The following is a 15,528-nucleotide window of genomic DNA, read 5'->3' as shown; positions in this document are numbered from 1 at the left end:
TTAGCGAAGATGTTTTAAATTTTGTAATTCCCTATTTATTTTCAAACCAATGTTGTTCAATTCTCCCTCAAACTCAAGAGACGGCATGATCATTTCTACACATAGAAGGAAACATTAATTAGCTCAGAAACAATTATATCCTGGAGCGACTCCAGGAAGATTATCCTTGATTTACTTCAATAACTTAGATCAAAACTGTCTTTGTGCATTAATAAGACCTAGCTGGTAATTCTGGGGAGCAAGACCCAGATTTGCAAGCAAGCTCAGCCACTGCTTAGCATGGCAAGCACTGAACTTTTGAGGGCCTGGTGCTTCTGGGGGAGTCCAAGTATGGAGGGATTAACAGGTTCCTCAGAAACAGGATCCAGCAAAGTTATTGCACGGTGCAGAGAGCTGACTGTATCAATGAGCTACGCAAAAACACACTTGACTGGGTTCTGGAGGGAAGGCATCTTATATGTCGCCATTCTCTGAAATAGTGCACCTTCCTCTGTGTTACAAGAGTCCTTCTTTTGGAGTCCAAAGTATCTTTTTCAGATAGAAAACTGAGGAGTGGCTGCTCATTTCTCTTCATGCACAGCTGTCCATCTCACACTACTTCCTAGCACCAGTTTCTCCTCTTGCTGTCGCTTTATAAGAAAGTGCTGAAGACATACGTCTTCTGTGCCCAGTTCAGAGGCTTTCTTGCACAGCACAGATCAAGATCTCAAACGAGAAGCAACAGAATATTTAGGCTGCAGACCATGTTAGATACAATCATTACATCCCGCCTAATCTTTGAGTTCTCATGCCATGTGCAGAACCAGAACTTGGGTCCTGCAAAATGAGCTACGTCTGAACTTCCAGAGCTCCAGGCCTCAACAGCTTATGCCTATGGCTCACTTCTTTGGATTTAGAAAAATAGATGGCACATTTAGGCATACTAGGTGCCCAGGAATCTTCGGATTCTCAGAGCTTCCCCACTCCTGCTATCTGGGAGCAGTCTCCATAAACCTAAACTATTGACCATTTAAAATGGTGTAAGGACTTGGCTGGGAAGCTGCAAGCAATCTCAGGGCTTTCAATCATTATATTTTCATTGTTAGATTTCTAAAATAGTAACAGTTTTGAAACTGAGAATATTTTGGAGCTAAATCCAAAATGAAACAGAAGAGAGAGCAAGACATTAATTCATTTCAGATTTCAACTGTTAGCAAGACCAAGTGATGATCATGAGTTTTCTTTCTTGTTTTAGACTGATGTCCTTGATTCACTCAGTTGCCCAATTCAGGAAAAAATGAAAAACAAACCAAGCAGATAAATATTACTAGCATCTGAGCCAACAGTAACACAGTAACAGACAAATAAAAACTGGGAAATAAGCCTATGTGTATATATCACATCCTCGTTGCTTCAGCAGAGATGAGTTGCTGATCACCAGCTTTTTCAGTTCTTCTGAATCTTGTCATTATTTTCTATCAATTTATCTGTTTGCGCAGTCAAACATAGTTTCACACTGAGTTTTCAGAATAATTTTTTATTGCCCAAGCGCTATTTATCATTAAGAAACACTTAGGCTTTAAATTCCAGACATTTTAGACAATATCACTTCTCAGAGTAAAGGAGCCTGCTGCCATATTTTCACTATCTGCCATTCACTCTACAGCACCCCAGCATTTCTGCACACCTGACCTGGTCTTGCCTATCTGCAGTACTTCGGTGCTAAAAGGAGTTGGGCTGTGTAATGCCCAGGCTACTCTACTGCACACTGACAACGAGACCAGTTTCAGAATTGACAGGGACTGTGGCAGGCAGGTAACACCCTCAATCCCAAATGACATCTCCAAACTGTGTGTCCAATTCTGCATATTCAAGAGATCCAGCTATGTTTTTCAGTTTGAGCTCTAAGGCTCTAATTCAGGTATCAGTATATGTTTTAATCTCACAGATTTGAACAGTACCCAGAGTTTATTACTCATTTTAACTGAAGGCTGGACTCAGTATTTTATTTGAGTACTGTATCATTGATAACTTTTCAGAGCTGCTTACCTTCAGTTTGATAAAGACATGTTTTAATCTTTTTTTTTCAATCATACCTAACACCAGCTTTCATATAGTATATTCTTTTTTATAAACACATCAGTTTCATGTAAGCACTACACAACTTTTTCTCTTACTTGTGAGGTGGGATCAGCCAAGGAGGTATGTCCTTAGTTTCTTGGGTTTCAAACAGTTGACAAAATTCTTTGTAATTTAACGTGGAGGTCAGGTTCATTCTCAACATGCCAAGCAGGCGCAAGAACTCCTCATCTCTAAGGCTAAACAGAAAGCTGTCCAAGAGGTGTCGAAAGTCAAGCATGTTGATGACACCATCACGGTTAGTGTCTGCGCTACGGAAGGCAGAATAGGTGTCCTAACAAGGAACATTTAATTAAATGTATTCACCAGGTCGAGTACACATTTTAAAATTTAAATAACAAAATGTTTGCTCTGGGCTTGTTTTGACAATAGGCAAATACTTTAAGGGAATTTCATAATACAAAGCATTTATAGTACCTTACTAAACAATGTCAAACTACTACTATCGCCAGTATATGATAATTTGCAGTAAAGCACAGGTCTATTACTTTCATCTCATGGATGTACAGAATGAGCAAAGCAGAGACCATCAAGAAGCCAGCCCCTATGCAAATCTGCAAATTGGCCTCCACCTCTTCTCAGTCCTGTATTGAGGAATAGAAGCCATTTCTGCCCTCTGTCTTAAACATTATTGGGAAACGTGTTATGAAGAGAGGCTTAACAGCAATTAGTGTTGCAGCTTCTCCCATTAAAATAGACATAAAAAGTCCACACCCCTTTAAGAATGGTGAAGATGTTCAAAAATCACTTGTTAATGTGACCAGCTTTGCTGGAGGTGTCCAAGCTGGTTTGAAGAGATGATCCCTTTCCTGATGCTGCTCTTTCCCATTCTCCCAGGGAACAGGAAGGGAATGAACTGAGCAGAAGGCAAATGCCTGCAGCTTCTTTCCTTTTGCTAAATGTGACCTCCCTTGCTCTATGTATATCCACGGTGGGATTTCAAGGAGTATATTTTAATGGTAATTACAGAAAACAATAACCAAAAAAAAAAAAGAGGAGCTCTTCTTGACAAGACTGCACTTGTGTTCATAGAGTATTCTGTGAAGGAGCAGTGCAGAGATATTCTATATTAACTGCAAAGTCTGTAAAAGCTATGCTCACAAAATAGTGGGAAAAAATAGCTCAGCTTTTAATTTCTTGGCAAACACTGCAGCAAAGGCAGTTAGTTAGAAAAAACAGTCTTTGCCCTGTAAAATGAATGTGTTTCAACTGGACTTTTTTGAGCCAACAGAAAACAGGAAACTCGTCATAATTTTCAGAGTCACTTTTCTGACAGCTCTCCCAAATCAACTTTAAAACAAATATTTGTATCACAATAACAACTAGCTACCCTGCCAAAAGCAAACCGTAGCTCAATGTATTTACCCCATACACTTCCATCAACTTATCATTAAGCTGACTGAGACATTCTTCAGCAGTCATGTAGTGATATTCAGCACTATTTCCTCTCTGTTTTGGGCTGTGACATAATGCAGCTCCTGGCCCATTCAGTTTGGCATCTGGAATAAAGAAATCAAAGCAGAGCGAGCATTGAAATAATGATATTAAACATATCTGATAAACAGCACAGTAAGACCATATAAACAAACCAAGAAACCTGCAATCATGATTTTTACAGCCCAAACATGACAAAGCGCAACAGTTGTACATAGTATTAGATGTGTCCATCTGATTTCCAGAACTGCCTCAGCTGCTATGCTGCTTCCCAATACACGGTGAAAGAAGCCTGTAGAGGGTCATCTTGCGTGAAGAAAGCAGAGCTAAGACTTCGCCTCTTCCTTTTGCCTTCTCTGGTTCCTGGTTGTTTTGAGGAAGCAGGATATTAGACTGGAGGAGGAGGAAATGAATACTAAGCAAGTGGTGATTTGCTGTTCTATCACTTATTTCTTTGAGGAAATACTGTGCAGCTCCTGAGGACCAGAGCACCAGAGGAATTAGTCACATCTTTGTGTAGCAAAACTGCTGCCTGCTAGACCATCCCCCCCAGAGAAATTCACGTGTAGCTAAACCCTCCACTGTTTTGAATCAACACAAGGAATTTCAGGAGCTCTCCCATCACAACACTGCTTATTTTCCAGCTCACCTACATGGTGTCACGTCGATACTATTTTGCCTGATGTTCAGGTCTGGCAAGACTCAGTCTTGCACAAGCGGCAGCTTCGTGTTGTTACAACTTTAACTTTTATTATCTCACAGCCCAGTAGGATGAAGAAAGGGAGACAGACAGCTTCTCAGCAGGACACACAACATGTACTTCCAGTCCTGAAGGACTAAGGTATTTTTAGGCAACAGAAAAGCTATTTTGGTCACTGTTTGACATTTCTTTTTTTTTTTTTCTGCTCGCTGTGCTGTGACACTCTAGGTAACTATTTTACCTTGCTTTTGGGGAAAAGGAGACCAAATAACACCTTTTAAAGTCTCTTCCACATTTTAGAGTTTTTCTGCATTGTATGAGCCATATAGAAAATATATGGAAAAAACAGAATTGTCACTGAGCAGCAAGCAAAAAGGATTTTCTGGGAATGTGCTCTTCATACCTTCCTGCTACATCCCACCATCCCCTCTCACAAGGACATCAATACTGCTCATTCATATGTTTGCATAGCTGAAGGCTATTTGGAAAGGTATTTAAAAAAAGCCTTTTAAAAGGGTGTCAAAATCTGTATGTGTATTTGCTGGGGTCAATTCAGACAACAGTTCACCAAGAAAGACACTAATCCCATAGAGCTTAGCCAGATAAGCACCTAAGTGGTTCACATAGATGAAGCTATAGCAAGATCACACTGCTACTATACTTCACCTCTCAAACCTTTGGGTGAGAAGAAGATATCAGCACTAGTAATTCACCCAGTCGATAAAATGTCATCATTTTGTAGGCACGGTTTCCTCCTTATGTTCAGCAAATTTCTAGTATGTATGTTTTGCAATAACTTTAATCAATTCATCTCAGATTTTTAAAGTGGGAGAAACTCTCAAAGAAAAATGCACACATTAACATTTCACTACACCCTACTCCTGACTGACTGGAAAAGTCCTAAGTTAACAGACCTTTCTAAAGGAATTCATTCATAGAAGTGAAGACAGAAATAACTTACACATAACAAAAGCCTGTACTCCAGAGACACCACTAAACTGCATTTTCTCTGTCCTTTTCTATTTCTTATGATTTTACCCTGCAACCCTCCTCCCCACAACTACACACTATCCATCCCTTTTTCAATTCCTTTTTCAGCTGAGGCCTAGTCAGGAATCTTTTACTCGTCTTCCCACTAAAGTATATGAGAGAGAATCAGGTCTCTCTACCTACACTGTGACTACAGCCCATGGGTTCAGAGCTTCTCTTCCTCCTTCCCCTGCAATTAACCATGATCACTGGAAAATAAGTGTTTTTTAAAAATTTTTCATTGCCTCCTGCGTTTTGAGCCTTATGTTAAATGTGGGTTACAGCTTCTTTTATTTTACAACTGTGAGCTTTCAGGTAACCTCCTGAAAGAAAAGCTGTGATTCTCAAGACTGTTGAAAGGAAAAGCTTTAAATACAGACAAAGCGCTTCTGATTCTTGAATTAAATCAAAGTGTTGATGCACTTTTACCACAATTAACATGTTTCAAGCATCTTACACTAGACCACTGCATGAAAATATTTGGATGGACAAATGATTAGCTGACCATACTCACATACTTCTAAACACTTGGCCTCAATGAAGAAAAACCTGAATATTTCATCAGCCCTGCCACAAGTGAGCTCTCCCCGTTTCTCAGGTCTAAGGAGTATTATTGACAGTAGAAAATAGTAGAAACTGTATGGGAAAAGTAAATGGGCACTGCTGAGAAAAATAACAAAGAGACAGATAATACAGAAATTAAAACTCGCCTTCTTAAAGTCAACAGCAAAACTCCCATTGACTTCTGTGGCATCAGAATTTTATCCAGAAAATCTAGATTTAAAGGATAAAATAAATGAGAAATGAATAATTATTTACTAGACTCAACTTCCACAGAAGTGTTCCAGCATAAGAAAATGAGTTCAGATTCGATTACTTTCAAAGAGTCAAAATTTGGAACTCTCACACTGTTGTGAAATTGGTGCAATCACTGATGGATGAAAGCAAGCAGCTAAAGTGAAACAATATGCTCCCATATTGCAGAGATACTCCTCTGGGTTGCATTCCTCAGAATCAGTAGATCAGTGAAGACCACATCCTCATCATGTGTGGGGACAATGTACCTGCATCTACACAATCTCACTGGGATGCTTCATATGCTAGTAAAACTGTTTCTTTATAGACAACCGCATTTCAGCACCCTCTAGTAGCAAACTCCCTTAACAGCTTTAACATTCAAAAGCGATACTTTAAATTAAAACCATAAACCAGTAAGTAACCGGATCACATCACAGATCTCTAGTTGCATATGCTGCTCCTAAAGCCTATCACTAAAGGCTTAATAATGGATCTTTAGTACCTGAAAGGATTAGTTACTGTTTCCTGACATTTTAGATAGAAAACAAAGATCTTGTTGTGTAACACTACTTTAACAACGTTCCCAGCAGAACTTGGGATAAAATCCAAGCCCAAGACTGTGAACAAGAGTAAGAAATACTTGCAAGAAGGACCTACATAAGCACAGAAACCAGTTCATTACTTGCTGCAGTCTAGTAGTGATAACTCCATCACACCTTTACTGGTCTTTACTTAGTCCATGGGCCACATACCCCAGTTTCCCTCAAGCCCTGGGTTAGATATGCAGCTGGTTAACTAGACCAAGAATCAAAGAACTCCAGAGAGAAAGGCCATCAGTGTTCTAAGACTCATACCACTGATCTCTTCCTAATTTCTCCAATAGCCTTTCCTTGAAGAGGAAGTTAAACATTTTCTAGGAAAGGTGTGTTTTATGTTGTGTTGCTGTTAGAGTTCATTTACCTTCAAATATTGCCACAAAATCCAGATAACTCAACCCTCCATCTGGGAATCCTAACTTTTCTGTCAGCAGATTAAATTGATTGTCATCCATCGGCATACCATGGTCTTCCAAGATCTGTCAGAAGAGAAATAAAATAAGATATAGATGTGCCTATTTTGTTGCTTAATACACCACCATTTTGAATAGTAAATATTTGGGGGTTTTATCCCATAGCTCACCTTGAAATTACTGTAGAAATCTCTCTTCCTTACATATACAGTAAACCACTTTCACATAGATCTATTCCATATAACTTCAATTCTATATAGAATTGAATTGAATTTGCAGAGAGCAAAGTTTGACTATATCTTTAAGACTGACATTGTAAGCAAAAGCACTGAGTGCCAGACTAAGATTAGCTTCACCTGGAAAGTGGAAAGCACCAGAAGTGATCACTTCAGCTCATTTGGCAGACTGAGGAAATTTGGTTTTTGTAGAATTTGCTAACCCTTTTTTGCTGATCCTACAGAACCATCACAACTGATTCTTGGACAAAGAAAGCTGCAAAGTGGGCTCAGGCCCCTGAGCCATGTACAGCTACAGTGAAGCAGAAAGTAGGATTTCTTCTGGATGCTGCTCTTCAAAGCAGATCTGGCACTGCATTTGATGTAATCCATTTTGCAGGGATCTGTCAGACCATTCTGCCTCGGTCATCTTGAAGATCTGTCCCAACCATAACGATTCTATGATTCCCAGGACCCATTCTGGGGACCTCTGTCTCCATCGAACGGGTATGATATTCTGGAGGAGTAGCAGCCAGCTACATCCTCCTCTTGTTTTACCTACCGGTTGTCTGTAGAGCTGTTTTGTGGGTTCCTTCTCCCACCTCCTGGTTCCCTGAATAGATCTTTTTGCAGCCCCTTCATTCCCTTCAGCTGCTTTGTAATCCTGATTTGGGCATAACCTTTAAAACTCTCCTCACAGCTCTGTTCTGTCTTTCCAAGTGTTTCTACAGCAATTACTTTTGCTATTATATTTTAGTTAATTGTATAGATTAAAGGAAAAAAATTCATTAAATCGATGAACAGTATAAGGAGTGTTAAAAAAAGGAAGAGAATAATTAGCAAATTATCATTCTTTTCAATTGAATGTAAAGCTTCTGGATAAGCAAGCACATTTTATGTGCAGCTGAACAAGTATTTACCCTCAGATCAAATACTTAATAGTGGTGATAAGGAGATCTGGCCATACAAATCCAGTCAAAGCTGGAGAGACTCAGTCACAATAGTAATGGGTGACTACAGCCCCAACGATTAGCACTTTCATCTAGAGACAAAAAAAAAAAAAAAAAAATCCTGCCAAATTAAAGTATTAAAGCCTGAGACTAGGTCATTGCCCTGTGCTGAACAGCTCACAAAATGAATAGCTTCTGCATATTTAAAGGAAGAGGAACTGATTACCACTGTATGAGGAAATACTTGCCTACTTCTACTAGTTGGACTGGACCAACAGGTTCCAGAAAAGTAGTCCCTTTTTATAGCTATGACTGTCATATTATCCTATTTACTGTTTGAGTAACCTACGCTACTTCTGGAGCAGAAGAAGCCTCCCTAGCTGCTCTAGAGATGTGTGTGCTCTCTTCTGTGGATCAGAGTAGCACTTGATAACCCTGATACTAAGGAGGGAAATGGAGCGGACAACACATCTGCCCAGCTGCAGAGTCAGGATTTGGTCCAAGAATATTGAATACGTGCAGAACACTTAAGTTTCGGTGGGGCCCCCAAATGCTTTATAACCTACCTACCAGGACACTGTAGCGGCAGGTTTTACTACCAGCATGTTAGTACCTGGTGCTATTTGCAGTGGTCTGATATGTCCGAGACATTTGTATGAGGCTGGCAGATGTGACAAAAATGTGCTTGTACCTGAAGCAGCGGCTGGAGTCCAGGAACAGTACCCCATAATGTCTACAGTGGTGCTAGACACCAGTTCCTGGGTACTCTTCATCTACCACTCAAACTCTATCACCTCTGAGACACAAGTGGCTGACATGTTCATCACCCTCTGCCCTGAATTGCTGAATTGCTACGAAGGGGGTGATGAACATCTCAGCAGAATTGTCAAAGAAACTGAAGCAGTAGGAACTAAAAAGTTCCAAATTGGAATTCTGTCAGGACAATGAAGTTAAAATCCCCTTTCTCTTGCACAAGGGGTGGAGCTCTTTAAAGACCATGAGTGATGGAGAATCACTTTCAGTTTGCGTTTTATCTGAAAATGCACGTGTCCAGGCAGTTCCCCAAGACATGCAGCAGTCTGTCTCTTTTTAAGAGACATGTCCCTTTTTAAAGGATCAAAATCATCAGCAGCAGCCAGGCATAGTTCCTGGGCAGTACTCCCTCCAGCTTAACTCTGCTGACTTTGCAGGGTCCAAGACCACCACAGTGATGCGTATCTCTGGATGCAGATATGTAATGGCTTTTTATCCTTCGTGCATTGCCAAAGCTTAAGGAATGCATCATCTGTAGCATAACAAAAGAACAAAGAAATCACAAAGACTGACTGTTTGACAGCTGCTGGTATTATACAAATATCTTAAATGTGAGTTGTACACAGTCAGTGAATGCAGAGGCAAGAGCAGCAGGTTGAATGAGTTCCTTCAGCCTAACAGTGACAAAAAAACATTATTGCATTAGTTGTGGTCATATATGCTATGTGCAATATGTACAATTGCTTATATACTATGTGCAATGTATGTGCAATTGCTTATATGTAATGTGACAACATTGTAAGTATTAATTGCAGTTCCAAAGGCAATGCCCCAAAGGCATGTGCCACAGATGTCAGATTCATAGTGAGAGGCTGCAGTTTAACTATGTTCTTAATAAGTTTATTATTATTAAAAAAATATATAAGGATAAAATATGTTCTTTATGTTTTTGTCCCCCTCTCTCCCTCCCCTTCATTTCCAAGCAATTCCACTGGCAGCACACAACTGCAGAAGGATATTCACTTGAGGGTAAGGAGTGCTGCAGTGTTCACAGGGGAAGGCTCTATAGTAACAGAGCCTTCGTCCTGCCATACGAAGTGGAGCACATACCTCCTGGGTCTGCGCTGAGAGGGTAGAAAGGAAGACTACAGCTCTGTCATCTCCTTTGAGTCATTACATTTGCCCCTGCACAGCAGCTGGTGAAAATATGCACAGCCTCTGGTACACGGATGGGAAGATGATGTTTACTGAATCACAGTAAAGAACAGATTGGGACAAAGTGTCCCCAGGGACCATGCAGGTTATGTTCAAAGGTACAGATCTGTTCTGACCTTTGCTGACTCCTTATCTTCCCTCAACACCTGGACAAAGGACAGAGCATGAATAGCTGTATAGCTGTCATAACACTATTCAGCAGCAACTCTTTGCTTAAAATTAGGTAGACCAGGGAAATGTTACTACTCTCATGTCTCTTTTCTTGCCCAGTGTCAACTTTCAGCAAAGCATTTTTTATCTGAAGTGCAAAAAGAAAGAAATGTACAGCTGGGTGGCACAAGCATCACAGCTACCATCCCAAATCCACAACCTCACAAGTCCGTCCAAAGGGCAGCATGCAGAATTAGATAAGCAATCAAGGCTGTGAGGCGCCCTGGGAACAGCACTGAAAACCCGACCTCAAGAAAGACTCATATAAAATTCAAGGGGAAGTCTCAACAAGTAAAAATTAAATTATTTGAACATATTTTCATTTTTTGTAGATCCTTTTTTGCACTGAGATATTTTACCCAAATCAGCTAATGAAGTATTCAAAGCCACCCAAAAATCCAATAAAGACAGTGGAAAATGACAATGAGGTAAAATCAACTGATCTCCAATTAGAGCTATAGAAAGTGTTTCTTCTCCTGTTGGTGACCAGCCTGGGCCCTAAAAGGCTACTAGATTCCCCCAACATGAGCAAGAACGATGGCACAGAAGCAGCCTAGCTCATGTCAGTCTTGTTCTTCACCTCACTATACCAAGTCTCTATCAGCTACTACCACACAACTACAAAGGGGGCTTAAAGACTCTGAGTTAATAAAAACAACTCTTTAAGATATGCCCACTCACTTCTCAAAAAAGGAGCACTGTGGGTTGACAGTAGATATCTAAGTCCCACCCATGTTTCTCCAGATCCAATTCACATATCCCCCTGGAAGAAGTGGAAGTCTTCAAGATGCACTGCTATCACATGATGACAATTTTTTGTCTTTTTAAAGGAAAGCAGAAATTATTTCCTACATAAAAACCTGCATGAGGCCTGTTTAGCTAATTAGTGATTGAAACAATCCTGGAAGATTTAACTCTAGCTGTGTGAATCAATACAATGCTAAGGCAATAATCATCTTTCTGGGAAAAATACAGGGCAAGGAAAAAAAAATTCTAATATTTTCCTACCTTCCGCAAACCAACTTTAGTAATTTTCCCATTTGCTTGCTTGTTGTAGGCAAGAAAGCTGTCTTTAATAGTTGCTGCCTGTTGTAACACTTTGTCCTTCAGCTTTTCAATTACTTCATCAACAGTTCTATTCTTGGCATATTTGTTAGCTTGATCCTCAATCTGTTTCATTCTAAAATTGAAAGATTGTGCATGAAGACAAGTCACTTACTTATTTTTTGTAGCTTCAGACACTTGATTCAGCATTAATGAGCAATACTGCTTTAATGACAAACAAGACATTGACATGGGAGAAGCTCCTTTGATGCAAAAAGATAGGTTGATCATATTAAAGCACGTGTTGGTTCCAAGGCCTGTATTATGCGCTCATTTCTTAAGTATACCTTGTTTTACAGAAGAAGATAAAAGCTGAATGATACTGCTCTGAAGTATTTATTTTGCAAATGTAGATCCCATACCTTCAATCACAAGCTTAGTTAGGTCATCACACTGCATCAGCTAAGGAAACATATTTATCCTTTAATACATATTCAGTTGCCATAACATGTCATAAGTTGCGACACTTCTTATGAAAGAATTAAATGAGTCTTTTTTCAAAAGGAGAAAATGTCTCTTATGAAGTTTTCTCTCTTCCTGGGAAGGTGAAACTTCCACTTCATGGATCCCTAGTAAATCACCTCCACTTTTTTCCTTTGTGAGAATGGCCAGAATATCTCTTTCTTTCTCAGATCCTATAAGAGAGTTCACAGATAGGGACTATATACTCTTCCTGATAAAATACCACTGCCCTCATCAGTAAGCCATTGAAGCAAGTCAAAATTACATACTTAATAACTTTTAAAGACAGAAAAGAAATTAACTTAAAGAGTATGTAATGTGTCCCACTTTTATCTATTTTACATCTGCTAGAGATTTACTATGGCTCATGAAAAGGGAAGTTAAAACAATTATTTTTGTTAAGTCTGAGAGCATGTATTACCATATAAGCAAAAGGCAGAATTATTCAGCAGTCTTGTTTTTATAGATTTATTAAGTATGTTTTATAGTATTCCCTAAAATTGAAGATAACCTTAAAATTTTAACTCTCGTTCTGAAAATATGTTCATGAAAAGAGTTTTGCTTTGATGTGAGCAGCACACAGAGGATTAACTCCAAGCCTCCCAAGAGTGATCAGGACAGCAGCGATTGGTGACTCCCTCCTGAAGATGCCAGATGGACCCATCTGCTGAGGGGACCTGGTCTCCTGAGATGTTTGCTCTCTTGCCTGAATGCAGGAGGTTGCCAAAACATTACATTCCCCACCCCAGTCCATTGACCATTATATTCCTTTGCTTATCCCCAAAGGTCTTGTCACGAATGACCCCGCAGAGATGAAGAAGTAACCACATTGTAAGGTGATGAATATAGATAAACTCAGCTGTTGTTTATATGATTCCTCTTAATTAAAGTTAGACACAGTGACTTGCAGGATGTCATCAGAATGACCACCTTCCTTGGCAGGGATTTTTACTTCCATGGGCTACAAGGTAAAATTAGAATCCATCTCACCAAAAAGTGAAAAGCTTTCTGTATCTACTACCTGAATAACCTAGTAAGGAAGCCTTGGATTAACATTAAGGAAAGCTGTCACAAAAACCCATAGGAAAGTATAAACTATAGCAATACAGTTGAGGGGTTAAAAATAGGTGACACTGGGTTATAAATTAGTGTAATAAAAAAACAAGCAGAATAAATCAGGCCACCAAATACTGTGGTTTCGCATACATAAAAACATAAATATATTAAGAATATATATTATTTAAAAATAAATATGAAATGTGAAACAAATAATAAATATTCAATAAATACTAATGTTTACTATTGTATACTTTTAATAATACTTATAATAATGCATGTACAATAATTATATTTTAATGCTTATAGTTTTAATATTTACTATAAATGCTAATATTAGAAAATAATTATACTTAATTAAATTCTTGTTCAAATTTTTAGTTAATTATATTAATATTTATTAATAACAAATGCATTTTTAATAAATAAACACAACATATATAAATAAATATAAGTAAATGCATATAAAAATAAAAAGCATATGGCATAAGCAACAGGAGCTAGAAGTCTTAAAATAACCTGAATTATAAATTAAATGGATAGCTCACATGACTGGAATAAGCAAAGGGTTCGTTCCTGAGGACAGGTGAATTGAGGAAGATGATATATTGTCCTTTACATCACGATCATTAGACAGAATCTTAGGGATCCTTAGGATTTGGTAAATTAAGCACTACTAGGAGTTCTACTCATAAAAGCCCACAGGAATGAGGGTGTCAAAATTGTGGGACACCTACTATGTCACACCTCAAGGGAAAACAGGATATGGATTTGATGCTTTAGGAGATTTGAAATTTTTTCTAAAAAAAAAAAAAAAGAGAGAGAGAGAGCAAAATCATCCTAGTGAAACGAGCTGGTTGTAATCAGGTGGGTAATGATGACAGCAGAATACAGGTTGCTCAGCAGATTACCAGAATGTATCAGTGAATTCTGCTGATACCACATGAAGGGAAGTCTTTCTAAATGTTATCCTAACTAACACAGAAATACTGTTTGAAAAGGTGAAGTACAACTTAGGCAAGAGTGGAATGACAGATCTCATGACCCTTGGAAGAAAGAAGAATAGAGAAACAGTAGACTTCTACCTACTCAAGTTACCAGTATCTTATATGAAATGGGTTTAAGAGCAGGTAGCGCATAAGTGAAACATGTTACCACAGTATAAGATAGTATATATGGGCAAAATCTGAATGGCCATGACAAAACATGCGATTTGATATCAAAAATATGAAGAACAATAAAAAGTCATTACATTAATGCCTCAGTAAAACAAAGGAAAATTTTGGCTTGCTAATGAACAGGAAGAGAAAACTATCGACAGATGACATTAAGGGATATGAAACACTTAAAACTTCTGTTTTAGATTGTTTTTCAATAGAGAAGTCAAATATAAGCAGGTGGCTTGAACAAAGAATACTAACAACAAATAAGGAAAGAAAGAAATCAGAATACTGCTCTTTTTATTCAAATTTGTATTTAAAGAAATGGCTAAAATGGTCTCAGATTTGATACAAAACTTCCAGAATTATGCAGAAAAGCAAATACACTACCTACGTTAAAAAAAGGGGGTGGGGGGTGGGCAGGAGAAGAACTAGAGAGTTACTGACATATTTCTAAGAAATCTATTCTTGCTTTCAGGCAGTAATTACACAGTCACAAAGAGTTCAAAGCGTGTTAAGAGACACAAGAGCCACTAGGGATTCTAGAGATCTCTCTTGATTTCAGACGAGCTTATATTTTAAATAGTACTCCCCTCCAACCTGCACCACTTTTACCTCACTATCCTAAGGAAACAAGAATAATGCAATCCATCTTTTAATCCATGTGCCTGTCAGCCTTCCCCCTGGAATTGGATACATCTACCAATTTCAGTCAAAACTGAGGCGGGTAGGAGTCTTAAGATATGCATGCTAGCAAGCTTTGTGGAACTGATGGTAGGAAAGGAGAGAGACTCCAAGCTGGGAAGGCCGGGGAGGCTCACGCCATTATCTGTTCCGTTCGTTAGCTGCCAGCCAAGCAATCAGCATATGTGTTTCCCTGGGCTAACCACCTGCCGTCTCTTGTCCAGCTGCCACCTTGAAGTATTCAGTGAAAAGCAGCATTTTTCTACCTTTAAATAATAATCTGCATGTACATTTGCCTGGTGCCAAACCCCACTCCCTGCACATTATCATCCTGCTGGAGTGCATCTCTAAGTTCTTCACTTAAAGGTTAATGACTGCCGAGCAACTGTAACACACCAGCCCTGCATGCCATAATGCTTGCTGGTGGTATGGAAAGTGCTCAGATTGTGGCTCAGCAGAAATCCGGGACAGGAGTATCTATTAATGAGGCTAATGAATGTATTCTCAGTTTGGTGTACTGTGTCCTGTTGACAGCAAGGTGATCTATTTAGGTGCTTCATCTGCATCTTTTATCTGGACAGCTCTCTGCTCTGACAGTCTTCCAGCAGAAGTGGCATTGGACCTCTCCATA

The 15,528-nt window shown here is 39.0% G+C and overlaps 1 protein-coding gene across 1 annotated transcript in view; it reads right to left on the bottom strand.

Annotated features, from left to right (window-relative positions):
• The window catches only part of EFCAB6 (EF-hand calcium binding domain 6), a 100,817-nt gene that overhangs the window by 39,293 nt on the left and 45,996 nt on the right, over positions 1–15,528 (bottom strand). The window contains exons 14-17 of the mRNA XM_088525624.1: positions 11,440–11,611; positions 7,040–7,154; positions 3,484–3,617; positions 2,157–2,392 (exon numbers count right to left, since the gene is read on the bottom strand). Coding sequence (XP_088381750.1) covers positions 2,157–2,392; positions 3,484–3,617; positions 7,040–7,154; positions 11,440–11,611 — 657 coding nt within the window. The remainder of the gene's footprint in view (positions 1–2,156; positions 2,393–3,483; positions 3,618–7,039; positions 7,155–11,439; positions 11,612–15,528) is intronic.

The sequence above is a fragment of the Tinamus guttatus genome, unplaced genomic scaffold, assembly GCF_059628265.1.
Source record: "Tinamus guttatus ecotype Peru unplaced genomic scaffold, ASM5962826v1 Tinamus_guttatus_pri_ptg000229l, whole genome shotgun sequence".
Taxonomy (NCBI): Eukaryota; Metazoa; Chordata; class Aves; order Tinamiformes; family Tinamidae; genus Tinamus; species Tinamus guttatus.
The sequence above is the reverse complement of the archived record's forward strand: the minus strand, read 5'-3'. Positions and strand labels throughout refer to the sequence as shown.